Below are 27713 nucleotides of genomic sequence, written 5' to 3' on the forward strand. Positions count from 1 at the left end.
TGAGACGTGCAGGCCAGTGTAACCAAATCGCGTTCAGTGCAACAGAGAACCACTGGCTGAGGCGTAAGGTCTGGGTGGTTGGTGAATGTTCCTAATGCTCTTTCTTTTCTCTTCTTTTTTTGTTTTAAATAGATGTTTAATTTTAGTCAGTTTTAGATTTACAAAAAAATTGCAAAAATAGTACAGAAAGTTCCGACATACCCACACCCAGTTTCCCTATTTTCAATATTTTAACATTAGTATATTCGTAACAAGTGAAACTATATTGATACCTAAATATATTATTAACTGAAGTCCATACTTTATTCAGATTTTCTTAGTTTTCACTTAATGTTCTTTTTCTGTTGCATGATCCCGTCCACCATGCCACATTACATTTAGTTGTCATGTCTCCTTAGGCTCCTCTCGGCTGTTTTTTGATGACCTTGATATTTTTTGAGGAGTACTGTTCAGGTATTTTGGAGAATGTCTCTTAAGTGGGGCTTGTCTAATATTTTTTATCTTCATCAAAATGGGGTTATGGGTTTTTGGTAGGAAAACAGAGGTAAAATGCCATTTTCACCACGTCAAGGGCATATTCTATCAACATGACTTATCACCATTTATGCTGACCTTGGTCATTGGCTGAGATGGCATATGTCAGGTTTCTCCACCGTAAGGTCTTCTTTTCTCTCCCTTTCCATACTGTACTCTTTGGAAGGAAGTCACTATGTACAGCCCACACAAATGGGTCCCTCCTCAGGTGCGGAGTAGCTACTTAAATTACTTGGAATTCTTTTGCTTGGGAAATTGGTCTCTTCTCCCTATTTATTTATTCAGTCATTTATTTATGCCATTATGGACTCAAGGATATATGTTTTAAACTTGGACTTATAATCCAATGTTACTTTATTTAATTTGGTGTTTCAGTTTTGACCAGGCTCATTTTGTATATTTCCTGCCTAGCATCAGCCTATCTCAAATGAGCCTTTTTATTGGAGAATGGTATTACAAACCAAGATCAAGACACTAGTGTGTTCGTTGCTACTGGAGTGTTGTTAATTCAAGGTCATCTCAGCTGTCATGGCAAAAAAACAAAACACCTGAGTGTATTCTAACTTGTGTATATACATGGACTTATAAATATTTCTATATGCAACCATCTGTATCTATGTAAGCTAAACAGAAGTTCATGCTGATATCGCCAACTCCAATCTCTTACTATAGGGACCATGCTCGTTTCATCCCCTTGCTTATTTGTAATGTCCTAATCTGACCATGAGAAATCTGACTCTTACCATATGTATCTATTTACTTAATTGTTCACTGATTTTTAAAAAGAAATTCCTAAATGCTAATTATCTTTACTCTCATCATTCTTTTAGATGCTCTAATTGTCCTAAGTTTGGCCAGTGGGATCCCTTTCAAGCTGTGTCCTTTCACACATCTCCATCAATCTTGGAGAACCTCATTGTAGTCTGGCAGAAGAAGATACTCTGGATTCAACTTGTATTGTTTCTAAGACATTGAAGGAGTCATATCTTCAAGGATTCTTAATTCTTTTTTTTTTTGCAACAGCTTTATTAAGATATAATTCACATCCAGTACTACTCACCCATTTTTTTTTTTTTTGCAAACAACTGCCAACTGTTTTATTTTCCTATGTGCTCAAAGGAAATATCATGCAATTGATCTGGTTAAACAATGAGAATTTATCCATTTACAGTTTTGAGGCTTGGAAAATGTCGAAATCAAGGCAATACTTTCTTCCCAAAGATTGGCTGCTGGTGATCCCTGGCTCCTCTGTCATTTGGCAGGGTACGTGGAGGTGTCTGCTGGTTTCTCCCTCCTTTTCCAGTTTTTGGTGACCTCACCTTCTTGCTTCTGTGACTTCCTTTCTCTCTACCTGAATTTCATTCTCTTGCAAAGGACTCCAGTAACAGGATTAACACCCCTCCTGAATAAGGTGGGTCATACCTTAAATTAAGTAGTTTCATCAAAAGGTCCTAGATATAACAAGTCCACATGCACAGGAATGGATTAAATTTAAGATGTGTGTTTCTGGACTACTCACCCATTTTAAAATGTGTCATTCACATACAGAGTGTACAAAACTATTAATACGATCAATTTTAGAGCATTTCCATCACCCCAAAATGAAACCCTGTACCCTCTTGGTACCCTTTAGATATTGTGTACTCCCGGACCTTCCCCCCCTCCTGCTGGTGTCAGGAAGCCGCCGTCTTAGACCCACAGAAGGAAGCCACACATTGACGATGGCAGAGCCAGCTGATCATCCCTGGATGGTGAACACTCTCTCTTTTTAAGCCATCTCATTTATGGGTATCTGTCATGGTTAGGGACAGGTGTCAACTTGGCCAAGTTGTGGTACCTGTTCATCTGATTGGGCAAGTGCTGGCCTGTCTGTTGCAATGAGGACATTTCATAGGATTAGGTCATGATCATGTTAGCTACATCCACAGCTGATTCCATTTGTAATCAGCCAAAGGGGAGTGTCTTCTGCAATTAGTGATGCTAAATGTAATCATGGGAAGCCTTTTAAGGAGGACTCAGAGGAGACAGGTTCTGTTCCTGCTTTGGCTGGTGAGCCCCTACTGTGGAGTTCATCCAGGCCATCCATCAGAGTCATCGGCTTCGCAGCCTGCCCTGTGGATTTTGGACTCTGTGTTCCTACGGTCACGTGAGACACTTTTATAAATTTTATATTTGCAAGTGTTCCCTGTTGATTCTGTTTCTCTAGAGAACCCTAACTAATACAGTATCTTTGATGTAGTCTTCTAACTATATACTACTTTTTTATTGTTTCAGGCAAAATAAATTTGCAACATGCTCCCCTTTTCAGAAACTCCAGAGTCCTGCTTTATTCCTTCCATTGTGGTTGGTAATATGGTAACTTTCATTTTACTAGTGACATCCATGCTCTTGTACGTGTCCTGTGTAAAAGAGCTGTGTTGGGTAATGGTGGCTCAGAGGCAGAGTTCTCACCTGCCATGCCGGAGACCCGGGTTCGATTCCCAGTGCCTGACCATGTTAAAAAAAAAACAAAAACTGTGTTACAGGAATTATTGCTTACGAGGTTCAGGGACAGCTATATTCCAGGACATCAGTGTCATTGATCCTATATTGTACACATTTAATATTACATGGAAGTAAACAGCAGGAAAAGATCAAGGGTGTTGTGGATCAAAAAGACTGTTAGGGGCCACGGTGGCTCAGCAGGCAAGAATGCTTGCCTGCCATGCCAGAGGACCCAGGTTTGATTCCCGGTACCTGCCCATGTTAAAAAAAAAAAAGACTGTTAGCCAAGAGCTGGGTGGAGGCAAAGATCCCAAATCCTACAAACAGATGGTAGGAATTTGAACTGAGGTCAGGAGATGACTGGATGTAGTACTCTGGGCACCCCAGCTTTTTCATTCTTGTCATTTCACAGAGCCCTTCCCTCTTTCCAAGCTCATCCTCATTACCCTGGTTTCACACGCAATAACCTTTTGCTGAAAATAAGAAAGGGACCAAAAGGAACTAAATTTTATTAAACACTTATTGAGAGGTTGTACAAAACAGTGATTAAGCCATATGGTCTGACCTGGGATTTCTGTTAAATCCTGGATATTTGGCTGCCCTCGATTAGTTGCCATCCCTGACGTGCTGTGGTCCTGGCAGTATTGTCACTTGCATTAACTCTTAAGACAACTTTCTTGATGTAACTGGGATATCCACATGAGTGCCTTAACTAAGGATCCGAGGCACAATTGCTAAGGAAGGGGATTATGTTTATGTTGCGTTTTCCAATCAGGCTATCAAATCCATGGGTAGTCCTTCTTATGCTGTTTTCTTGTATAATTCAATCTATGGCTCTCCTTTTGCAATTGCCCTAATCAATCACAAGTACATGCTGAGGTCGTATTATTTTAAATAGCATTGTGTCAGGTGTTCTGTAACTTATTTGAATTTACAATCTACTGATAAGCCAACATAGAAATATTAAAACAATTGGAACCAGTACAAGGCAATAGTAATTAAATAAATGATAAATCAGGTCATAGAGAATATAGAATACATAGGTTCCAGGAGGGTGTTTCTTAACCCTTTCATCATCAATCATCTTTTAGGATTAATTTATCACTTTATATTTCACTTCATTCATTAATTCAATAAATAATTTTTGATTGACTATAATTAATATTTATTGAGTGGCCTCCACAGATCTGTGCTAGGCGCTTGGTTACCACATTTTCAGAAAGCTTTATGGTGACTTAAAATAACAAAATAGAAACTAAAATAATTATAAAACAGAAGTAATGACCAGGAGCAAAACAGAAAAAGGCAAGTAGAGGGACGACCAAAATGTATATTAAGCAGTCTAGGGGTGCACATACATGCAGCAGGTGCTCTGTAAATCAAATTCTGAGTTTCCTAGCAGTCAAAGTGAACCTCTTTATCAGATAAGAGGAAAGGTAAAAAAGAAAGCAAAGTTTTTCCTTGTATTAAACTCCAGGAGAAATTTGGCAGGTGACATTTTACAAAAGATACAACAGAAGGTGCCTTAAATTTTCTATTGTGTCTTCTACAGCAAACTCGGTCATAGCTTTCAATTGACTTTTTCATTTTTGTACTATATATACAACCTAAAATTTCCCCTTTTAACCACATTCAAATATATAATTGTTACCCGACAAAGGTGGTGGATTTTTTTTTTTTTTTCTTGTCTGATACACTCCAATGACCAATTCCCGAGACAACAGGGATTCAAAAAGAGCAAAAGCTTATGGCTAGGTACAAAGTAGGTGATCAGGCGGCCTATCGTCCCCCAAATATTTTTTGCCTGAACTGCAGTAATTCTAATAGTTTTATAGTGTTAGAAGATAAGCAGTTTTAGGATAATGAGCAGAGTGGCCCCAGATGATGTAATTAGAGGTAATCTAATTATTGAACATGTGCAGATCGATTACATGCCTAGTCTCAGAACATGTGCAAGAAAATGGCAGGCTTAATATAATGAGGGTGTGATTTTTAGGATTATGAGCTATAGGTCACTTACAGGCTAAAATCTAAGCCACTGTACATGTCAGGTGAGCCCATTTTGGTTAGATGCAGCTTTGGATATCAAGATAACTTTTTTTGTTGTCTTTTTTTGGGGGAGATCGTGCATGGGCCAGGAATGGAACCCCGTCTCCCACATGGCAGGCAAACATTCTACCACTGAACAACCAGTATCAAGATAACTTTGAATTTGGGCTGGGTTAGTTCTGGGCTGAACCAAGGCCTGTCATTAATCAACATTAGGAGCTGCCTTTAGTGATCACAAGACTCCAACCTCGAAAAACCGGATTGAATGGGTACAAGTGAGGGTCAGCCATGAGGTTTTTATAATTACAAGGGCAGAAGATAAAGGCTGTACAATCATTATCAGAGATCAAGGCAGCTGCATTACAGTTCAAAGATTTCAGGTATTTCCCTCTGTCTACTCCTATATACCGGAAAGAAAAAAAGACATATTTAAACATTGATTCAGCAACCACAATCATCCCTTAAATCCTAATTTATTAGTTATATATCAGTGCTGTTAGATATGTTCACAATGCTGTGTCCATCACCACCAGCCATCCAATGACTAAAACTTTTCCAAGGTCCCTATTAGAAACTATGTATATTTTAGGCCTTAACTCCCTATTCCTTACCCCTAAATTGACTTTTTCATTCCACTTTCGATAAAAGCTGAGGGTATAACATGAAGTATTAAAGGAAGCTTTGCTTAGGACTCAAAAATACAGCCAATGTTTAATGCAGAAATTTGCATAGCAAAGAGTATATGGACAGCATATTTTTGAAACAATATACCTAAATATATCTTTTCTCAGTTGAGATTTGACAAAAGGTAGAAGCAGAAAATTCTGAACGTGCTTTGATAAGCATCCAAACACCTAAACTAATATTTGAATTTCTGGTTGAGGAGAGAGGCAACGGCTCAAAATTCTACCTAATCATAGGTTTGGGCTCACCTCCTTTTGTTAAAGTGATGGTGCCTCAGCAGGTCTCTTGCTTCAAGCAAGTTAAATAGGAGACGGTGGGTTGGAGGATTCTTTTTATTATTTGCTGTTTTCATCGTCCCCATAAACTCCATGCAGTAAGCATTTATTTTCATAATTTTATCAGCACGTTGCAATGCCAACCAACGCGAGCAATGTGAACAGACCAGTTTCCCACACCCGCAGCCAAACCTGAGGAAACAAAACATTTTAGTTCAGCTCTGCAGCTTAACACAAGGAGTCCAGAAAGAAGCTAAGACCAGGAATGCTCAGTGCACCGCGGGGAGGAGCCTCCCTCTATCCGTACGGCACGTTCCCCTAACTATGCCATAGCCTTGGAAAACCGCTCTCTCTCCCGCTTTGCAGAACGAGCCATTCAATCCCAGGCTGGACGGTGGAAACTCAGGCCCGTGGAGGCTCGAAGGCTCACTTCACACGCCTGGGAGTCTCAGCTAATTCACCAGCGGACCAAAGAGCCTGGCCACCCTCCAAATCTATTTCCATGCCTCTCGGGTTGAAGCAATAGGGCCAGACGTCCCTCTCCGCTCCTGCAGTTTCCCCGGATCCCAGCACCCGCCCAGAAAGACCTGCCCAGACCAGCGGGGCTGGTGGGCGGGGCCTCGGCGTGAGCGAGGCGGGGGGCGGGGCCTGGCGAGGCCGCCAGGGGCGGGGCCTGGCACGCGCACCGGACGAGGGGCGCCGCGCGCGTGCCCGTCCCGACCCCCCGGCGTGCGCGCGGCGGGGACGGTGGCCCAGGCGGGGGCGGAGCCGCAGTCGCAGGCCCACGCCGTAAACAGACAACATGGCGGCAGCGGCGGTGGCGGCGGCCGGACCATTGGGGGCTTTGCAAGCCGGCCGTGCCCGCTTGGTCGCCGCTTGCTGTGCGCGGCTCGGCCTGGGGCTGGGGCTGGGGCTGCCCGGGTCCGGTACGAGCTCGCGGGTCGGACCGGCGATGTGCGCCCGGGGTTGGGCGCGCGCGGCCGGGGGGGCGGCCCCCAGGAGGGGCTACAGCTCTGAGGTGAAGGCGGAGGACGAGCTGCGGCTGCGGTACCTGGAGGAGGAGAATCGAGGTGAGGCGCGCGGGCGGGGGCGTCCTCGCCTGGCCGGGACCCCGGGGTGGGGGGTCGCACGGTCAGCGTCTGGGCTTACATCACTGTCTGCTATCCGGACCTGGGGTCTGGTCCGGCCGGTCTGCGCAGCCCAAGGGCCCCCTTGTCCCGGATCCAACCCCGAGTTCTGCTGTTTTCATTATACATCTTATTTAGTGCTTGTAATAGTCAAGTGTATACTGGAGAGCGACTTACCTGCAACGTGGTCACAGTCAGCGCGGAATTAATAAGAACAACTTACGTCCTCCGATCTCTAGGCGAGCCAAGGTCAACGAAATGGACATTTAATATTTGCTTCCAGGTTTTGTCCAAACAGTGATTGCTTTCTGCCAACGCAGATCTCAGCGGTTTAGAAGGTGCAGTGAGAATGCACCTTTTATTCCGAGGAATCTTAAGGAAACTAACGCTGTCCAGCTGTAATAATTTTCCCTCTTATTCTAGAAAGGATAGATTTGGGGGACTATTCTACTTCAGTTCAACACTTTTGAGCACTTCTTGCCTCTCGGTCACCTTGCTAAGTTCTGGGAACACAAATATGAATGATAATGGTTTTACCCTTGAACTACCTCTAATGGGAGGAGACAGATGCATAAGTAGATGGAGGAAGGGCTTTGAAAGAGCGCTTGTGAGACTCGTAGGAAATACTGATGAAGCATCAGTTCCTTCATTTGCAGGTTGGAGAAAGCTAAAGGATGAAATAGTTTGCCAGGGGAACGCCAGAGGACCAGTCATTAAATTTGACAAGCATTTATTGAGCATTTATAATCTGTTAACAGAAGCATATAACCCTTAAATCATGGACTGTCTTTAAGGAGCTCATAGTAGGAAGGAAGATGTTTGTGATGAATAGGCTATGCTAACTCAAAAGCTTGGTGAAAGCAAAGGGTTGTAATCCTGGTGAGCAGCATACTGTCAGTTACATTTGGGGATGTTGGAAGACTTGCTAGAGGAGGTTTTGAGATTTATGTTTGGGTTTCATGTTTCTCCAGTGAAACAGGTTCAGAGGCAATGAAATTTGCCATTAGTGAGAGTTTGGGCAAATTTCTCTCTGTCTCAACCATCTCATGTGTAAAATAGGAAGAACGATACCTACTTTATAGTTTTGATGTAAAACTATATTGTTATATATAGATGAGATTGTTATATAATAGTCATTAAGTGTCTAGTTCTTGGTGGGTTCCCAGGTGTATGAAGAATTATTTCATTCCTTACTTGTTTATTATTCCAGAGAAGAGCATGTGTAAAAGGTAGATATGGCTATATAATGTGGCATGAAAGGCAAAATATTGAAGAGTTCAGCTGTAAGGGTATCTTTGCACAGGTGCAATTAAAGTGTTGAATTCCACCAGCTTTTGGTTAAGGATAGTCAGATTATTCTTGCTGGGATTTCAGTTACATTAGATGTATCATCAGTACATTAGATATGAAAGGATTGCAACTGCAGCTAGTAAGAAGTACCATATTCTGTTTTTTTAGTTGTTTTTTGTGATTTATTTAAGTGCAAATTGAAGGTAAATAAAATAAATTTGTACAGAATGCCTGGAAAGTCCATAAGTTAGAATTCTAATGAATCAAAAGAGAATAAATTAGAGCATAGAAGACAGCTTAATAAACAAATGTTTTCAGGTCTCTGAAATGCAAAAATCAGCTGTTCGGATATCATGGTGTCTTAAGAAAATTGACTCATCCTCTTTTGAACGTTGGTGAGAATGAGGACTGAAACTTGGCTAACATTGCCTTGCTTTACTATGGAACCAGCCTTAAGCAGTGCAAAGAAAAACGTGAAGTTAAGATACCACAGGTGGCAGAGGCTCCTTGGTGCCTTCTTTGTTTTTCATAGAGATGAGCACAAAATTTGGTGGTCTCAGCAGCCTCCAAGGAATATGAAAACTAACTTTTTCAGGTTAGAGGAGTCCCACATTATGCACTCACTACTCTTCAGGTCTCTTGGGCTGGAGGGGGTTGGTTAAGTACAGCCTTGTCTGGGTTCCATATTTGCAGCGTATTGCAGAGGCACAGTTAAATAACCAAGTTACTTTAGTGTGTATATTCTTTCATTTTTGTCTGACTTACTTAGTTTTAGAGTAGCAGTCCTAGTAGGTTTTCAGAGACCTCTTTTGGTCTTCTGCAGGAGCCTCCTTTATAGGTCTCCTGACTTTCACTCATTCCTCTTTCTAGTTTATTCTTCACACTGGTGCTGGGATTACCTTTTTTAAAGGCCAAGAACCACTTCTCTGTTCAGTTAAAAACCTCTTCTGGCACCTTCTCACCTGCAGGGCCTTCACAGCTATCTGGCCTTCACCATCTTTCCCATTCCCTCTTTAACTGCACCTAAGCTTTTGCCTTTTCCTGCTTTTCTTTGTGTCTGTGCTTTTGCACTCACTTCCTGCGATGACATCCGTGACTCCCCCACAGTCTGGCAAGCTTCTTTTCATAATTAACACCCATTTAAAAGATCATCTCTGTGAACCATGCCTTAGCAAATTCTGGTAAAATTAGAGCAAATAAGTAATTTGAGTCATCCCTGATATTTACTCTGTCCTCTTTCTTTACATCTAGTTTATTATCAAGTCTTCTTCATTGCCTTCAGAGTTTTTCTACTTCTCCCCATATTCTTTACTAACACCATCCTTGTCTAAGCCACCATCATCTGTCAAGTGGACAGATGCAGAAGTTGGCTAACTGTCTCCCTATGTCCACTTGCTTTCCTTTTTTGTGTATGTGTATGGGCAGGCGCCAGGAATCGAGCCCGAGTGTCCGGCATGACAGGCGAGAACTCTGCCAAGAGCCACTCCACTTGGTTTCCTTTTTAATAGGTCAGTTTCTTTCATATATTTATATACATGTTGATACCAGATGAAGCTGTGGATTCTCTGCCTGATGGGCTCAAATGACCAATTCCTGAGACATTGGGGTTTTGGAGAAAGAGTTTATTGCTAGGCACAAAGCAAGAGATTAGATAGCTTTCTACCCTGAAAATTTGTCTCCCCAAAGTGTAGTAATTCCAGTAGTTTTATAGTGTCAAAAGATGGATAGGCTTTAGGCTAATGAGCAAAGTGGCTCTAGATGAGGTTTATATTATGTATTGAACTCATACGATAAGTTGGGAAGTGCTCTTCTTATTCTCTTTTCTGGAAGAGTTTGTGAAAAAATAGTGTTAATTTGTGTTTAAATGTTTGGTAAAATTTTCCAGTGAAGCCCTCTGGACTTGGGCTTCCCTTTTTGGGAAAATTTTAAATTACTAATCAGTGTTTTTACTTGTTATAGGTTTTTTCAGATTTTCTTGAGTTAGTTTTGGTATTCTGTCTGTTTCATTTACTTTATCTTAAATTGTTGGCATATAGTTGTTCATAGAATTTCTTTATAATCCATATTACTGTAAGATCTTAGTGATCTTTCATCTTAGTGATCTCTCATTCTTAGAATGAAATTCTAAGATTTAAGTGTTCTCTCTTTTTCTTCATCTAGCCTAGTTAAATGCTTGTCAATTTTGTTTATCTTTTCAAAGAAACAACTTTGGGTTTTATTGATTTTTCTGTTTTCTGTTTCATAATTTCTGCTCTGATTTGTATTTTTCCTTTTTTTTTTTTAGAAATGTTTAATGTGCATCCAGTATATAGAGTTGCAAATGAGTAGTACATTTTCTACAGTAAACTTTTTGAGAAATTTAGATGTCTAATGACAACCATTTTTAGTCTCAAGGTTATTAAAACAATAGTTACTGAAGCTGTTAAATCTTTCTATATTACATAGAGCTGTGCCCTTATTAAAAAAAGATTTCAATAAAAGGTGAACTTTATGAAGACAAAATACAGTAAAACATTGTAATTGGCATGTAACTATTTGTTAACATTTTTTTTGTGTGTGTGCATGGGCAGGCATTGGAAATTGAACTCGGGTCTCTGGCATGGCAGACTAGCACTCTGCCACTGAGCCACTGTGGCCCCCCATTCGTTAACATTTTAATCTGCCTTTACAGGGTCGTTTACATTTTCTAAGTGTCTATTTCAACAGTCTTTTCACTTTTTAAAAAGTGTTAACACTGATAATTGAGGTTTGCAGCATCTGGCTTCAGTTGTAATTTAAGTGCTGATAAAGAATATGGGGTATGTCATTAAATTAGAAAGCTAAAGTTCCTTTTGACTACCAATCAAAACATACTTTGTAGCCCATCTGTCTTAGTTTACTAGGCTGGTATGAAAAAATACTATGCAGTAGTATTAAAAATGGAAATTTTTTGTTTTATGGCTTCAGAGGCAAGAAGGCTTGCTTCCTCCTGAAAGCTGTAGGATTCTGGTTTGCCACAATCCTTGAGATTCCTTGGCTTTCGTTTCACATGAAGATGTCTTCTCCCTCTTACATGTTTCTGGTGACTTCCTACTTCTCCCTTTCTCCTTTTGAGTCCTCTGGTAGTCAAATTAAGGCCCACCTGTTTCAGGTGGTCACACCTTAACTGAAAGTAACATCTTCAAGAAGTCCTATTTATAAGAGTTCACACCCACAGAAATGCAGATTAAGATTAAAAACATGTCTAAATTGGGGTGCATAATTCAGTATACCATGTCATTCTACTTTTAACTTCACGCATTATTTTAATATAGTGTAGTATTATTGTGTATAGATATATTTATATATATGTGAATATGTATAAAATAATATGTAGTATGGTTCTCTTTTATCATGAATGATATATTACAGACTGATATGTTTATACTTATATACTAATACTTTAGCAAATTTGCAGATTTCTTTTATGAGTCTGCTTGTCTTTCTTTTAGTATGATACATTTATTTTTTTTTAACTTTTTTATTGTATAGTATAATGTATATACAGAGCAATTAAATAAAGAAGCAATAGTTTTCAAAGCACTCTTCAACAAGTAGTTACGGGACAGATATCAGAGTCTGTCATGGGCTACATACGATCCTCTCAGATTTTTCCTTCTAGCTGCTCCAAATATAGGAGGCTAGAAGGCTTAAATATTTTTTATCACCACAGTCGGCTTTTTTCTTTTTTGTGAGAAATAACGTATATACAAAAAAGCAATAACTTTCAAAGCACAGCCCACAATTAGTTGTAGAACATATTTCAGACTTTGACATGGGTTACAATTCCACAATTTTAGGTTTTTTTTACTTCTAGCTGTTCTAAGATACTGGAGACTAAAAGAGATGTCAGTTTAATGATTTGGCATTTATATTCATTTGTTAAACCCTAACTTCTATGTATAACTCCAACATCACCTTTGATCTTTCTGTCCCTCTCTTTAGGGGTGTTTGAGCTATGGCCATTCTAACTTTTTCATGTTGAAAGGGTCTGTCACTAATATGGGGTAGGGAGATGAAACTATATGATTTTCTGGAGAGGTTGGGCCCTCTGGACCGGGGACACATCTGGAGGTTATAGGTTTCTGGAAAGTTACTCTAGTTCATGGAACCCTTGTGGAATCTTATATATTGCCCTAGGTGTTCTTTAGGATTGGCTGGAATGGTCCTGTTTGGGGGTTGGCAGGTTATGATAGGTAGCAATACCTAACTGAAGCTTGTGTAAGAACAACCTCCAGAGTAGCCTCTCAACTCTGTTTGAACTCTCTTTGCCACTGATACTTTATTAGTTACCCTTCTTTTCCCCATTTTGGTCAGGATGGAATTCTTGATCCCATGGTGACAAGGCTGGATTCATCTCTGGAAGTCATCTCCCATGTCGCCATGGAATCTTTCACCCCTGGATGTCATGTCTCACATAGTGGGGAGGGCAGTGATTTTACTTGCAGATTTGGGCTGAGAGAGACTGAGGCCACCTCTAAGCAACAAAATAGATCCTCCAGAAGTAACTCTTATGCATACATATAGATAGGCTAAGCTTCTCCACTACCTATATAAGCTTCACAAGAGAGCCTCAATATCAGGGGTATGGCCTGTTGGTTTGGGTGTCCCTAAAGTTCAACACAATATCGGAATTTCCTGTTGGTAAAGTTTAATAGTTCCATATTTTTTCTCCCATCCCTCAAGGGACTTTGCCAATATTTTTTCATTATCTGCTTAAAATACTCTAGAATGTATCCAGGCATTCCATTATGCCATACAGGATTAAAGAACCTCTTTCTTATTCTGTGCTTCCTGTGTTTCTTTTGTTCAAATGAACTGTACAGATAGGTTGAGTTAGATTATGTGCTACAGAAAATTTCGGTTCCAGACCAAATAAACTTTTCTTCCTTTGGTCTCAAAGAGGATGTGTGGTTCTAAAATACAGACACTGTCTTACTTACCCCTGTGTTCTGAATTACTTTAACCGCAACCTGATCGGCTTCATTCTGATCTCCAGATATCAGGTTTTATATATAAAATTCATATAAATATAATATATGAATATATATGAATATATTGAACTCTCTCTCGAAAGCTCTCTTGAAATAGCCTCTCAAAATCCTGAGATAACAATTACTACTCCAGACTAAATGTGTGTTCTATAAAAGTTTATAATCTAGGCCCCTGTTTTCTTTTAAGCATTTTCTAAAGGATACCATACCATTCTTGTTCTTTTGTTACTGGCTTATTTTTCCTCACCAAATATCCCACATGTTCATTCACATCGTTGCTTGCCTCACAGCTTTGTTCCTTTTTTGTAGCAGTGCAACATTTGTTAATTAAGTATACATCATCATCACCAATCTACTTCTCAGTCAGTGCATCCTTCAGTCACCTGCATTCATAAGGCATCATATATAGTGCCCAAAGTCCACAGTCCATCGGCACTCTCAATTTTAGATAATTTCATTGTCCCCTAGAGAAAGAAAACCAATAAACATACCCTCGCCAAATAGGAAATCTAAACCTCTTAACTCTTGTCCCTCCCTCCATTATTTACCTCTGTAGTTGCTGTGGTACTACTGCTGATGTTTTCCTTTTAAAAACAGCCCATTGCATACAATGTCAGTTTTCCCCTGTACCCTGGACTTAAACACTGTACATGAATCATGCCTTTGAAGTAGTTCTTGCAAGCTAGTTTATATTTTTAATGTGAATCACTGGGACACGTAAGTCTATACAACCCCTTTCAATCTTGTTCACCTTCAATATGGTAATATTATTTATGGACTAGAGGACCACTTTCACGTCTATCTGTTCCCTTATATTGGAGTTCAACTTCATTAGCTAACTGTCCACCCATCTCTAGCTTCTGTGTATCTCTAAGTTCCCTATATTCTGTATTATAAGCTTCTGATTTTACCTTTTCCATGGTCATAAAAGAGAATCGTATAGTATCTGTCCTTTCGTGTCAGGCTTATTTTACCCAGCTTTATGTCTTCAAGGCTTATCCATCTTGTCTTGTGCTTCAAGACGTCATTTTGTCTTACTGCTACATAATATTCTGTCATTTTATTTACCACATTTTGTTAATCCACTTGTCTGTTGATGGGCATTTGGGTTGTTTCCATCTTTTGGCGATTGTGAATAATGCTTCTATGAGCATCGGTGTGTAAATGTCTGTTTGTGTCATTGCTTTCAGCTCTTCTGTGTATATAGCAAGTAGTGGTGTTATTGGTTCATAGGTCAACTAGATATTTAGTTTCCTAAGGAACTGCTAAACAGTCTTCCATACTGACTGTACCATTATACATTCCCACCAGCAGTGCATAAGTGTCCCAATTTCTCCACATCCTCTCCAACATTTGTAGTTTTCTGTTTGTTAATAGCAGCCATTCTTATAGGTGTGTGGTGATATCTCATTATAGTCTTGAGCTGCATTTCCCTTATAGCCAATGGAAAAAAAACATCTCTTCATGTGCTTTTGAGCCATCTGTATTTGCTCTTCAGAAAAATGCCTGTTCATATCTTTAGCCTATTTTATAATTGGGTTGTTTGTTCTTTTGTTGTTGAGTTGTATGATTACTTTGTGTATGCAGGATATCAAATCTTTGTCTGATATGTGATTTCCAAATATTTTCTCCCATTGGGTTGGCTGCCTCTTCATCTTTTTGACAACGTCTTTTGAAGCACAAAAGCATTTGATTTTGAGGAGTTCCCATGTATATATATTTTTCTTTTGTTGCTAGTGCTTTGGGTGTAAAGTTTAGGAAGCTACCTCCTATTACTAGTTCTTGAAGATGTTTCCCTACATTTCTTCTAGAAGCTTTATGATTCTAGTTCTTATATTTAGGTGTTTGAGCCACTTTGAGTTAATTTTTGTATAGGGTGTAAGGTTGGGGTTCTCTCTCATTCTTTTGGCTATTGATATCCAGTTCTTCCATGCCCATTTATTGAAAAGATATTTTGTCCCAGTTCAGAGGATTTGGGGGGGCCTTGTCAAAACAGTTGACCATAGAATTAGTGGTCTATTTCTGCACTCTCGATTTGATTCCATTGGTAAACACTTCTATTTTTGTGCCAGTACCATGCTGTTTTGGCCGCTGTGACTTTATATAGGTTTTATGGTCAGGGAGTGTTAATCTTCCCACTTCATTCTTCTTTTTTAGGATGCTTTTAGCTATTCGGGGTCTCTTTCCCTTCCAGATGAATTTGGTAACTAGCTTTTCCAAGTCCTCAAAGTAGGTTGTTGGAATTTTGATTGGTACTGTGTTGAATCTATAGATCAGTTTGGGTAGAATTGACATCTTAATTCTATTTAGCCTTCCTGTCCATGAGCAGGGAGTACCTTTCCACCTGTTTAGATTTTCTTTGATTTCTTTTAGCAATATTATGTAGTTTTCTCTGTACAAGTCCTTTGCGTCCCTAGTTAAGTTCATTCCTAAGCCCTTGGTTCTTTTAGTTACTATTTTGAATGGAATTTTTTCCTTAACTGACTCCTCAGTTAGGTCATTGCTTGTGTATAGAAATGTTACTGATTTTTACACATTAATTTTATATCCGCCAACTTGCTGAATTTGTTGATTAGCTCAAGTAACTTTGCTGTAGATTTCTCAAGATCTTTCAAGTATAGTATCATGTCATCTGCAAATAATGAAAGTTTTACTTCTTCTTTTCCGAATTGGATGCCTTTTATTTCTTCATCCTGCCTGATTACTCTAGCTAGAACTTCTGGCACAGTGTTGAAAAATACTGGTGAAAGTGGGCATGCTTGTCTTGTTCCTGATCTTCGGGGGAAAATTTTAAGTCTCTTTCCATTGAGTATGATGCTGGTTGTCGGTTTTTCATATATTCCCTTTATTATATTGAGGTAGTTACCTTTGATTCCTATCTTTTGGAGTGTTTTTATCAGAAAAGGATGTTGAATTTTGTCGAATGCTTTTTTTAGCATCAATTGAGATGATCATGTGATTTTTTTTCCTTTCAATTTGTTAATGTACTGTATTACATTAATTGATTTTCTTGTGTTGAACCATCCTTGCTTTCCTGGTATAAACCCCGTTTAGTTGTGGTGTAATTCTTTTAATGTGTTGTTGGATTTGATTTGCTAAGATTTTATTGAGAATTTTTCCATCTGAGTTCGTTAGGGAGATTGACCTGTAGTTTTACTTTCTTATATCATCTTTACCTGGTTTTAGTATTAAAATGATATTAGCTTAAAAATGGTATTAACTTCATAAAATGAGTTAGATAGTGTTCCTTTTTCCTCAATTTTTTGGAAACATTTGAGCAGGATTGGTGTTAGTTCTTTTTGGAATGTTTGATTAAATTCCCCTGTGAAGCCATTTGGCCCTCGACATTTCTTTGTAGGAAGACTTTTGTTGACTGATTGAATCTCTTCACTTGTGATTGGTTGTTAAAATCTTCTGGTTTTTTCTGAGTCAGTGTAGCTTGTTTGTGTATTTCCTGGAATTTGTCCATTTCATCTAAGTTGTCTAGTTTGTTGACATATAGTTGTTCATAGTATCCTCTTATGATTTCTTTTATTTCTTCAGGGTCTGTGGTAATGCACCCCTTCTCATTTCTGAATTTGTTTATTTGCATCATCTTTTTTTCTTTGTCAGTCTTGCTAGTGGTCCATCATTTTTTTTGATTTTCTCAAAAACCAACTTTTGGTTTTATTGATTCTTTCTATTCTTTTATTCTCTCATTCATTTAGCTCTGCTTTAATCTTTATTATTTCTCTTCCTCTATTCGGTTGGGGTTACTTTGCTGTCCTTTCTCAAGTTCCTCCATGTCAGCAGTTAAGCCCTCAATTTTTGTTCTTTTTTGTTTTTTAATATAAGCATTTAGGGCAGTAAATTCCCCTCTCAGCACAGCCTTTGCTGCATCCCAACCTGCAACTATACCTACGCTCCAGTGCATCACCATACTGTTGTGCTCTGCCCTGTACCTTGCATCCAGCTGCACACCTACCCAGCAAACACAAGGCTTCAGACAACTGAAGGAAATCAACTCCCAAAGCAAATCAATCAAGATATTTAAATGTGACGAAAACAACAGAAGGTCGCTAAGCATATCACAATGCAGACAGATATAGCCCAGCCTAACGACTAAAATAAAACACTAGAGAAGACACAGATGCTGGAACAATTAATCGAAGAAGTTCATATGACTCTACTTAATAAAATAAGTGGGCTGGCTAATGATGTAAAGGAGATCAAGAAGACATTAGAAGAACATGAAGAGGAATTTGAAAGAATAAATAGAAAGATAGCAGGTATCACAGAGATTAAAGTCTCTGTAGACCAAATAGAAAATATATTGAGGCATACAACAGCAGATTTGAAGAAAGAGAAGAAATAAATAATGTAGAGGATAGGATAACTGATTTCAAACACTCAAAACAGCAAATGGCAAAAAAAAAAAAAAAAAAAAGGAAAAATTTGAATTGGATCTCAGGGAAATTATAGACAAAACAAAGCGCACAAATGTAAGAATCATTGGTATCCCAGAAGGAGAAGAGAGAAGTAAAGGGCTAGGAAGAGTAGTTGAGGTTATAGTGGGGGAAAACTTTCCAACCCTTATGAAGGATATAAGTATACGAGTCAAAGAAGCCCAATGAACTCCAAACAGAATAAATCCAAATAGGTCTTCCCCAAGACACATACTAATCAGTCTGTCTAATGTTGAAGAGAAACAGAAAATTCTGAAAGTGGCCAGAGAAAAACAATCTACTACATATAGGGGAAACCACATAAGACTGAGTTTAGACTACTCAACTGGCACCATGGAGGCGAGAAGGCAGTGTTACGATATTTTTAATATCCTGAAAGAGAAAGACTTCCAGCCAAGATTTTGTACCCAGCCAAATTGTCCTTCAAAACTGAGGGAGAGATTAAAATTTTCACAGACAAACCAATCCTGGAATAATTTGTTAATAAGAGGTTGGCTCTACAAGAAATATTAAATGGAGTTCTTCCAGTTGAAAAAAAAAAAGACAGGATAGGAAGTTCTGGAGGAGGGCACAGAATTGAAGAGTACCTGTAAGGGTAACTTAAAGGATAGTTACCCTTTCAGGTAACTAAGAGAATATATAGACCTGACAAATAAAATAAAAATATAAGATGGTAGATTCAAGAAACAGCTTTTCAGTAATAACTTTGAATGTTGACAGACTAAACATTCCACTTAAAAAATACAGATTGGCCAAATGGATTAGGAAATATAATCCAATGATATGTTGCTTATGAGACTCATCTTAGACATAAGAATACAAATAGGTTGAAAGTAAAAGGATGGAAAAAGATTTTCCATGCAAGTTGTAACCAGAAGAAAGCGGGAGTAGTTATACTAGTATTGGACAAAATAGGCTTTAAATGTAAAGGCATCATAAGAGACAAAGAAGGACATTATGTATTAACAAAAGGTACAATTCACCAAGTAGATAAAACAGTCGTAAATGTATATACTCCCAGCCAAGGAGCTCCAAAATACATGAGACAGACATTGGCAAAACTGAAGGGAACGATAGATGTTTCAACAATAATAGTAAATAGTAGGAGACTTCAATACACCATTCTCTTCTGTAGATAGAACAATCAAACAGAGGGTCAATAAGGAAACAGAGAAGTTAAACAACTTGATAAATGAATTAGACCTAACTGACATATATAGGTCAATGCACCCTAAAACACAAGGATATACATTCTTCTCTAGTGTTCATGAAAGCCTCATATGCTGGGGCACAAAACAGGTCTTTATAAATTAAAAACATTGAAATTATTCAAAGTGCTTTCTCTCATCACAATGGAATGAAGCTGGATCTTAATAATCACCAAAGAATGAGAACATTCACAAATATATGGAGGTTAAATAACACAACCTTAAATGACCAGTGAATCAAAGAAGAGATTGCTAGAGAAAGCAATCTCATATGTGGAGACAAATGAAAATGAGAATACAACTTATCAGAACTTACGGGATGTGGCAAAGGCTATGCTGAGAGGGAAATTTATTGCCATAAATGCTTATATTAAAAAACAAGAGAGAGCAAAAATCGAGGACTTAACTGCTTAACTGGAGGAACTTGAGAAAGAACAGCAAACTAACCCCAAAGCAATTTACCTGTAGGCAGGAAAGAGTGGGGCCATATTATGAGAAAATTCCCATAAGTTGGATACTAATAAATAGAAGAAAATTGAGTGTAATAATAGTGGCATTACTAGACTTTCTCTCTTAACCACTATACCAACTACTTTGTTTTTTAAAGAACATATATTGACTCATTTAACTAAAGAATGTAATAAAAATAAGAATACAATAAATTTAATACTTGAACATTAAAGAGTATTCTTGTCAACTTCGATATAATTTAAAAACTTTTCATTATGGAAATTCTCAAATATCTATTAGAGGGAATAGTCTAATGAGCCCCTATTATTCATTACCCATTTTTGAGCCATTATCCTGTTTGTTTCTTTGTACCCTGTATTTCTGTGCACTCCCACCTTCCCCATTATTTTATACCAGATCCTAAGCCTGATTTCCTTTCGTCTGCCAACTTTTCAGAATTTGCCTCTAAGAAACACATAACTGTAATGCTGTTATGGACCAAAGACCAAACTAACCATAATTCCTTTACTTACTATCCAGTCAGTGTTCAGATTGTCCCTGTTGGTTCATAAATGTCTTTTATACGTGGCTTACTTAAATCCTGGTCTGAGTGGAAGTCCATACAGTGTAACTGATTTATCTCTAAATGATTTTTAAATCTGTAACAGTTCCAACAGATTTTAGGTATTTAAAATTTTTTCGATTTTTAAAAATCATACAAGAAATTTACATAGTTCCAGAGCCCAAACTATAAAACCAAATATATTCAAACAAGTCTTAGGTTCCAGCCTTCTCATTCTACCTAGTTCCGTCTCTGATACCCAGTACCTCCAGAAGTAATCATTCTTTTATTAGTGTTTTTGTTAATCCGTCCATTGTTTTTAAAAATATAAATATGCATGTGTATGTTTTCGTACTAATCCACTTTTTTTAGATAAAAGATGGCATTTTACAAACATTGCTCTGTGCTTCATTTTCTCCACTTCGTGAGAATCCATGGCCATCCCTCCAAGGTGCTGTGTAGCTTTTCCTCCTTCCTTTGACAGCCACACAGCAGTGCACTCTGTGACCTCACCGTGGAGTCTTTTGCTTTTTTAGATGGGACTGCATAGCCTTCTGCATATATTTTGTATGAAATAAATCCCTGAGAGTAGGATGCAGGGCTCAAGGAGAAGTATATATGTGCTTTTGCTAGAAATTGCCAAATTCTCCTACATAGGGGTTTTATCGTTTTGCCCTCCTAAGAGCAGTGTATGACAGAACCTTCTCTCCCCAGGTCAGGTGAGGAGAATAATTGCAATCAAGATATATTTAAGAAGGGCTTTGAGATTCCAAATATAAGGAAATAGACTTCAGTGTTTTAAAACCAGTGGAATAATTGGCAGTATCAGTATTAGATGAGAATGCTTTTTCTTCCTTTCTCATATCTAAAAATGTCTTAATTTCTTTTGATTTCCAGTTTATTAGGAAATTGTATCAGTACTTGGAAATGAAACTTATTGGCTACCATGAAGTATATTACAGAATAGAATTATGAGCAACCATTTATTTAATAATGTTACTAATACCTCCTCTCGCTATAAAAATTTTCACTTTTTAGTGGTAGAGTACCTGGGTTTGTTTCCTGGACCATGCACCACCACTCCCCCCCCCAAAAAAAAAGAAAAAATATCTTTTTCTGTTCCTTTTTCATTTCATGAGAATGAGTCCCTTTTTTAAAATGAGCACATTAGAAATGTTTTTGAAATATCCTGAGATCCTAGTTAATATTTTATGGTTATTTACGTTTCCATCAGGGGTTTGAGGTGGAGTTTAATTCCTTCAGATCCTCTTATTTTTAAATCATTAAGATGATCATATTTGAATAGGAACTTTTGCCTCTTTAGACCAAGTCTAAAGGTAAATACTTTATTCATTGTTTTATATGAGTACTTACATTGCTATAATATTGGTATATAGTTTTAAAATAATTTATGGTTTTTCTTTTTCTCCTTTTCAGTAGCTTTAAATATGCTGTGATGCTAAACAGGACATTTTAGTAATTTGTGTGACTGTTTCTGTGATTTTTGCTTTGCAAAATCTTCATTATTTGTTAGAAAGTTTACCCCATGGAGTGCTTTAGGGTTTTCATACGATCATCACACGTCTCATGGTTTAGTTAACTCCTCTAGAGTGGTCTTGCAGATTGTTTTCCTAATAAAGCATTCCAGTAGTGCTTATTTGAGGAGCCTCCTGGGCAGATATAGAAGGAGGGAACTATAATGATACAGCTCTTGAGAAAATACTGTTGATGGCTGTGCTGGTTTGAAGGGAAGTATGCCCCCTAAGAAAAGCCATGTTTTAATATGGATCCCATTTCTTAAAGGTAGAATAGTCTCTATTCAATGCTGTGTATTTGGGACTGTGATGGGATCATCTCCCCGGTTGATGATTTAGTTAAGAACGGTTGTTAAACTGGATTAGGGGATGACATGTCTCCACCCATCTGAGTGGGTCTTGATTAGTTTCTGAAGTCCTATAAAAGAGGAAACATTTTGGAGAATGAGAGACTCAGAGAGAGCAGAGAATGCTGCAGCACCGTGAAGCAGAGAGTCCACCAGCCAGCGACCTTTGGAGATGAAGAAGGAAAACGCCTCCCGGGGAGCTTCACGAAATAGGAAGCCAGGAGAGAAAGCTAGCAGATGATGCCGTATTTGCCATGCGCCCTTCCAGCCGAGAGAGAAGCCCTGACTGTGTTCACCATGTGCCATCTCACTTGAGAGAGAGACCCTGAACTTCTTCGGCCTTCTTGAACCAAGGTATCTTTCCCCGGATGCCTTTGATTGGACATTTCTATAGACCTGTTTTAATTGGGACATTTTCTCGGCCTTAGAACTGTAAACTTGCAACTTATTAAATTCCCCTTGTTAAAAGCCATTCCGTTTCTGGTATATTGCATTCCAGCAGCTAGCAAACTAGAACAATGGCTTTGACTTGGGAAAAGTCCTTACTATTTGCTTTTTTCTATCTTTGTAGCCTACTTTATTATCCCAAGTGTATTAAAAATTCGATAGAAAGCTGTTGTAATGTCAAATGGTTGTGGCTTGAGGTGGTTTGGAGTGTTGGATTTTGTATGTAAGAAGCCATTTTTTTTTTCCTTTGGTCTGTGATTGAAAGAAAACTTTATTCATCATAGGGATTGCAAAAACTAAAGTTCTAAGTCTTCTTATCACTTTCTGCAATGATTACTAGACAATTGTAATGTAAATAAATCTGTTCTTTTACATGATTCAAAAGATACCTTATTCATTCGGCAAAATGTGTTTTATAGATCAGCTGCAGTGTAGATCAACTGCTGGGCATATAGAGGTGAGCAAGAGATGATTCCTGCCTCAAGGATTTTACAGTCTAATGCACAGAGTTGTTATTGTAAATGTATTGGCACTATATAGGATTCTAAATACAGAAGGGGTGGAAGAATAAACTAAATATATATAAATTCTGTTACTTTTAGAATCACTTATTCCTAGATTTGATTATCAGTATTATTTCTAATGTTTTTCTTATATAAATTGCTAACATATTTATTACTCATTATTCCTTCCTTTATTCTGACCTTTTGCTTACTTTTCTTTCTCCTATCCTTAAATGTGGACTTTTCCCGGATTTTAAAAGTTAGTCTATTTTTCATCCCACAGCTTATCCTATAGAGATATCATCCACTTCCACGGCTTTAACTGTTGCCTCGGTACAAATGACTCCCATATATATATTTTATGGACCTCTCTTCTCTCTTGAGCTTCAGGCCTCTGAAGACTCTTAGCTCTTGGAAAGCAGGAGTTATTACTGTTGTAAAAATTCCAGATCCAAATTGATGTTCTTACCCAGGTGAACATATCCAGGTCTTCATGGAGGTGAACTCTAAGGCAGGCCTGTTATGCCAAGTGGGGGGTCCCCAGACCAGCAGCATAAGCGTCAGTGGGGAGCTTGTTAGAAATGTAGTGGCAGGCCCTGGTCCCTCACCTGTGCAGTCAGGACCTGCAGTTTTAAGACCCCAGGTAATTTGTATGTATCTTAAAGTTTTGAGAAGCGGTGGGCTAGGAGTTTCTGAAGTTGGGGCCAAAATATGAATCAAGATAGTGCTCTAAGCTCTGACAGAACACTTGGCGAGACCTCCAAAATCTGTGCCATATTACTTGAAGGAGACACTTGGAACATGAAAAATAGTTAAAATATTTACCAGTTGGTAATGTCAGACATAAAAGAATCTTAGCAAAATCCCTATACAATGTTTGGTTATGAGGGAGGGATAAAGGTTTTGAGGAGCGAGAGATATGAAATGCATTCCAAATTAGATAGATAACTGTGGGATGGTTTGGTATCATTCATGTGTTTGTGTTAGAGAATCTCTATCAGACACAAATTCAGCTTTAGAACAGTTACTGCTGAGCTGCTGTCTCTCAGACAGTAATTATCTAATGAGTTAACCTGTGTCGATGTAGACTCAGTTTGAGATCAGCAAGAAGGGTAATGCTTGTTTGCTGTAGGTCAGTGGCAATTGTGCTTTTCTAATTTAATGTCCTATAAAACGTCCCTGCACACTGTGTCAGTAATGTGCTTGTGTACAGGTTTTCAGAGAGGGCTTCTGTGGAGGCAGGGTATGGGTGAGAGATTAATCAATGATTTAAAGTCTGTTGTTAGTTTTTGCTGGGTGAGAATAAATATGATGGCATGGAGAGCTGTGCTTAAAACGCTTTTTTCTATTTTGCCTATTGATGTAAGAGAACTTTTTTTTTGGCTTTTGAAAAGGAGAATTTAGTAAGTTGCTAGTTTGCAGTTCTAAGGCTGTGGAAATAGCCAAATTAAGGCTCCAACAAGAGGTTACTTTTTCTCAAGAAAGGCTGATGGAGTTCAGGGTTTCTCTTTTTACTGGAAAGGCACATGGCAAACATGGCAGGTTTTCCTAGCTTTCTCTCCAGGCTTCTTGTTTAATGTATCAAAACAGGGACGTTTTCCAAAGGTGTCTGGCTGCATGGGCTCTTGTGGTTCTTGTGGCTCTAAAAAAGGGATGCTCTCCAAAATGTTTCCTCTTTTTTTTAATATTCATCATCATGATCATTTCTTAGAACATTTGTATCCATTCAGAAAAAGAAATAAAAAGAAAACAGAAAAAATTCATACATACCATACCCCTTACCCCTCCCTTTCATTGATCACTAGCATTTCAGTCTACTAAATTTATTTTAACATTTGTTCTCCCTACTATTTATTTATTTTTAATCTGTATGTTTTACTTGTTTGTCAATAAGGTAGATAAAAGGAGCATCAGACACAAGGTTTTCATAATTGCACAGTCACATTGCGAAAGCTGTATCATTATACAGTCATTTTCAAGAAACAGGGCTACTGGAACACAGCTCTACATTTTCAGGCAGTTCCCTCCAGCCGCTCCATTACACCTTAACTAAAAAGGTGATATCTATTTAATGTATAAGAATAACCTCCAGGATAACCTCTGGACTCTTTTTGGAATCTCTCAGCCATTGACACTTTATTTTGTCCCATTTCTTTCTTCCTCCTTTTGGTCAAGAAGGTTTTCTCAATCCCTTGATTCTGAGTCCCAGCTCATTCTAGGATTTCTGTCCCACGTTGCCAGGAAGGTCCACACCCCTGGGAGTCATGTCCCATGTAGGGAGGGGAAAGGCAGTAAGTTTGCTTGTTGTGTTGGCTGAGAGAGAGAGAGGCCACATCTGAGCGACAGAAGAGGTTCTCTTAGGGGTGACTCTTAGGCCTAATTTTAAGTAGGTTTAGCTTATCCTATGTGGGGTTAAGTTTTGTATAAACAGACCCCAAGATTGGGGGCTCAGCCTATTGCTTTGGTTGTCCCCACTGCTTGTGAGAATATCAAGAATTCTCCACTTGGGGAAGTTGAATTTTCCCCCTTTTTCACGATTCCCCTAAGGGGACTTTGCAAATACTTTTTTATTCACTGTTCAAATCACTCTGAGATATATTGGGGCATCACTCTAGACAAACCTACAAAATCTCATGCCCTGCTCAAGGTTCCAAGTACTATGGTGTTCAATTAAGCAATCCACATAAGTTATATTAGGAAATACACTAGTCAAAATATAGATTTTTTACCAAATAAACTTTTTTTTTTGCTTTAGTCTTATACATAATTTAAAGTTTTAAAATATTAATTACCATTTATTTTCAGCACCCTGCGGTATTGACATTCCTTTGTTTTTCCTCATGCAAAAACATTTTAAGAGAACATTTCATTACAGATTATTGAAAACAGAAATTCTCAGGTTTTAAGTAATGTATAATATCCCCAATTTTGAAGATAGGGGAGGATTTTCCATTTTAAAAATTGAGTAGTTGATATTTTTTGTCCTTTTTGACGTAATCATAGGAGATCAGGATAAATTTGGTAAAGGTTTAGGTATACTTTTTAAAATTTATGGCGGTGAAAATGAATTTATTTTTAGTAGGTGGGAAAGACTTGGTTTGTTTCTTGAGTTACCATCTCTCATATGATAACTTTAGAGATTAGATTGAAGAAAACCTTGAAGCATTGATTCATTCATTCAACAGATTTGTTGTGCACCTCTTGTGGCCAAGTTTCAGGCACTGTTTCAGGCACAGGAATACGAAAAGAAACAAACAAAAAGCAACAACAAAAAGCTTACCTATGTTCTGATGGAGAAGCTGGGCAGAAGATAAAAAGAAACAATGGCTTTTTTATAGAAACAAATGCTGCTGGGCCGGCCACGGTGGCTCAGCAGGCGCAGTTCTTGCCTGCCATGCCAGAGACTCAGGTTCGATTCCTGGTGCCTGCCCATGCAAACAAACAAACAAGCAAACAAAATTAAAGAAACAGATGATGCTAATTGTATGTCAAATTGCTAACCACACACAAAAAAGAATTTATTCAAGTAGCTTACTTAGTTTGACCATACAACTGCATTGGGACATGGTCTAAATAAAAAAAGAATCTTGACGTTTATTTAGTAGGTTTGTTGTTAGCATTGGCATAGTATTTCTGAATACACTGGTTTTTATTATAAGATGAAACAAATGAAAAAATATATTGATTTTTAAGGAGCCAGCTGTTTTACTGTGGTGGAAGGGGGAAGTACAATTGTAGAATGGGGGAAGGTGAGGAAGAGTTCTGTTTTGTTGGATTTGAATGAGGGCTATCAACATGAGCTTTTTTAAAAAATAAATCTAAAAATTTAAGTGCATATCATATAACATACATTTCTTAGCTCTGTCTGCTGAAAGTCTAAAAGCAATGATACTGCAGTTCCACGGAGCACATTTAATCCCCAGATCTTGGATTCTAAAAGCCATTCCTTCACCAAAGAAACAGCGTTTTTTTGAAAAATGATTGATTTCTGGTCTAGAGCCAAGGATAGTGTAAAGTGAGTTTGGAGTATCTTCTTGGGTCGGAAAGCAAGCAGGTGCTCACATTCTGAAGGGAACATATTATAAGGAGATAGAAACAGACCTAAAAGGGCTCCCACCAGCTAGAGTAATTTGAGCATTAAAAGGAATGATGATGGCAATATAGTAGAAAAACATTGAATAAAGAATCCGTGAAGCCATAGACTCAAAAAAAGGTGGGGGAAGGGGTGGGGTGACTGGTTTTTTTTTTAAGCTTTTAAGAAGGGAAATTTAAGTTACAAGTTTACAGTTCTAAAAAATGTCCCAATTAAACAAGTCTGTAGAAATGTTCGATCTAAGGCATCCAGCAAAAGATACTTGATTCAAGAAGGCCGATGAAGTTTAGGGTTTCTCTCTCAAGTGGAAAGGCACATGGTGAACACAGCATCTGCTGGCTTCCTCCCCAGGCCTTTTGCTTCGTGAAGCTCCCCAGGAGGCATTTTCCTTCTTCATCTCCAAAGGGCGCTGGCTGGTGGGCTCGGATTCTCTTCTGTCATGGTTCTGCAGCTCTCTCCTCATTCTCAACAGGAACTCTCTCCAAAATGTTTCCTGTTTGATAAGATTCCAGGAAACGAATCAAGATCGAAGTAGAATGGGTGGAGACACGTCTCCATCTACTCAGTACCCACTACTCAGCACCCACAATTGATCGAGTTGTATCTCTGTGGAAATAACCTAATCAAGTTTCCAACCTGCAGTGCTGAATGGGGGTTAGAGATAATGT

The 27713-nt window shown here is 38.4% G+C and overlaps 1 protein-coding gene and 1 long non-coding RNA gene across 3 annotated transcripts in view; one reads left to right on the forward strand and one right to left on the reverse strand.

The window, feature by feature from the left end:
• Positions 1-4776: 4776 nt before the first annotated feature.
• Positions 4777-7696, reverse strand: LOC143665719 (uncharacterized). The gene is made up of 3 exons (XR_013167194.1): positions 7331-7696; positions 6000-6218; positions 4777-5467 (listed from the first exon to the last, which is right to left on the reverse strand). It is a non-coding gene; the product is annotated as an uncharacterized LOC143665719 (long non-coding RNA).
• AUH (AU RNA binding methylglutaconyl-CoA hydratase) overlaps positions 6789-27713 on the forward strand; it is a 209215-nt gene continuing 188290 nt past the window's right edge. Inside the window, exon 1 of one of the 2 annotated variants that reach the window (XM_077139479.1) lies at positions 6789-7096. In XM_077139479.1, coding sequence (XP_076995594.1) covers positions 6829-7096 — 268 coding nt within the window. In that variant the 5' untranslated portion in view covers positions 6789-6828. The remainder of the gene's footprint in view (positions 7097-27713) is intronic. The other variant, XM_077139473.1, reaches the window with a different exon arrangement.

This window comes from Tamandua tetradactyla, chromosome 2, assembly GCF_023851605.1.
Source record: "Tamandua tetradactyla isolate mTamTet1 chromosome 2, mTamTet1.pri, whole genome shotgun sequence".
In the NCBI taxonomy this organism is placed as follows: Eukaryota; Metazoa; Chordata; class Mammalia; order Pilosa; family Myrmecophagidae; genus Tamandua; species Tamandua tetradactyla.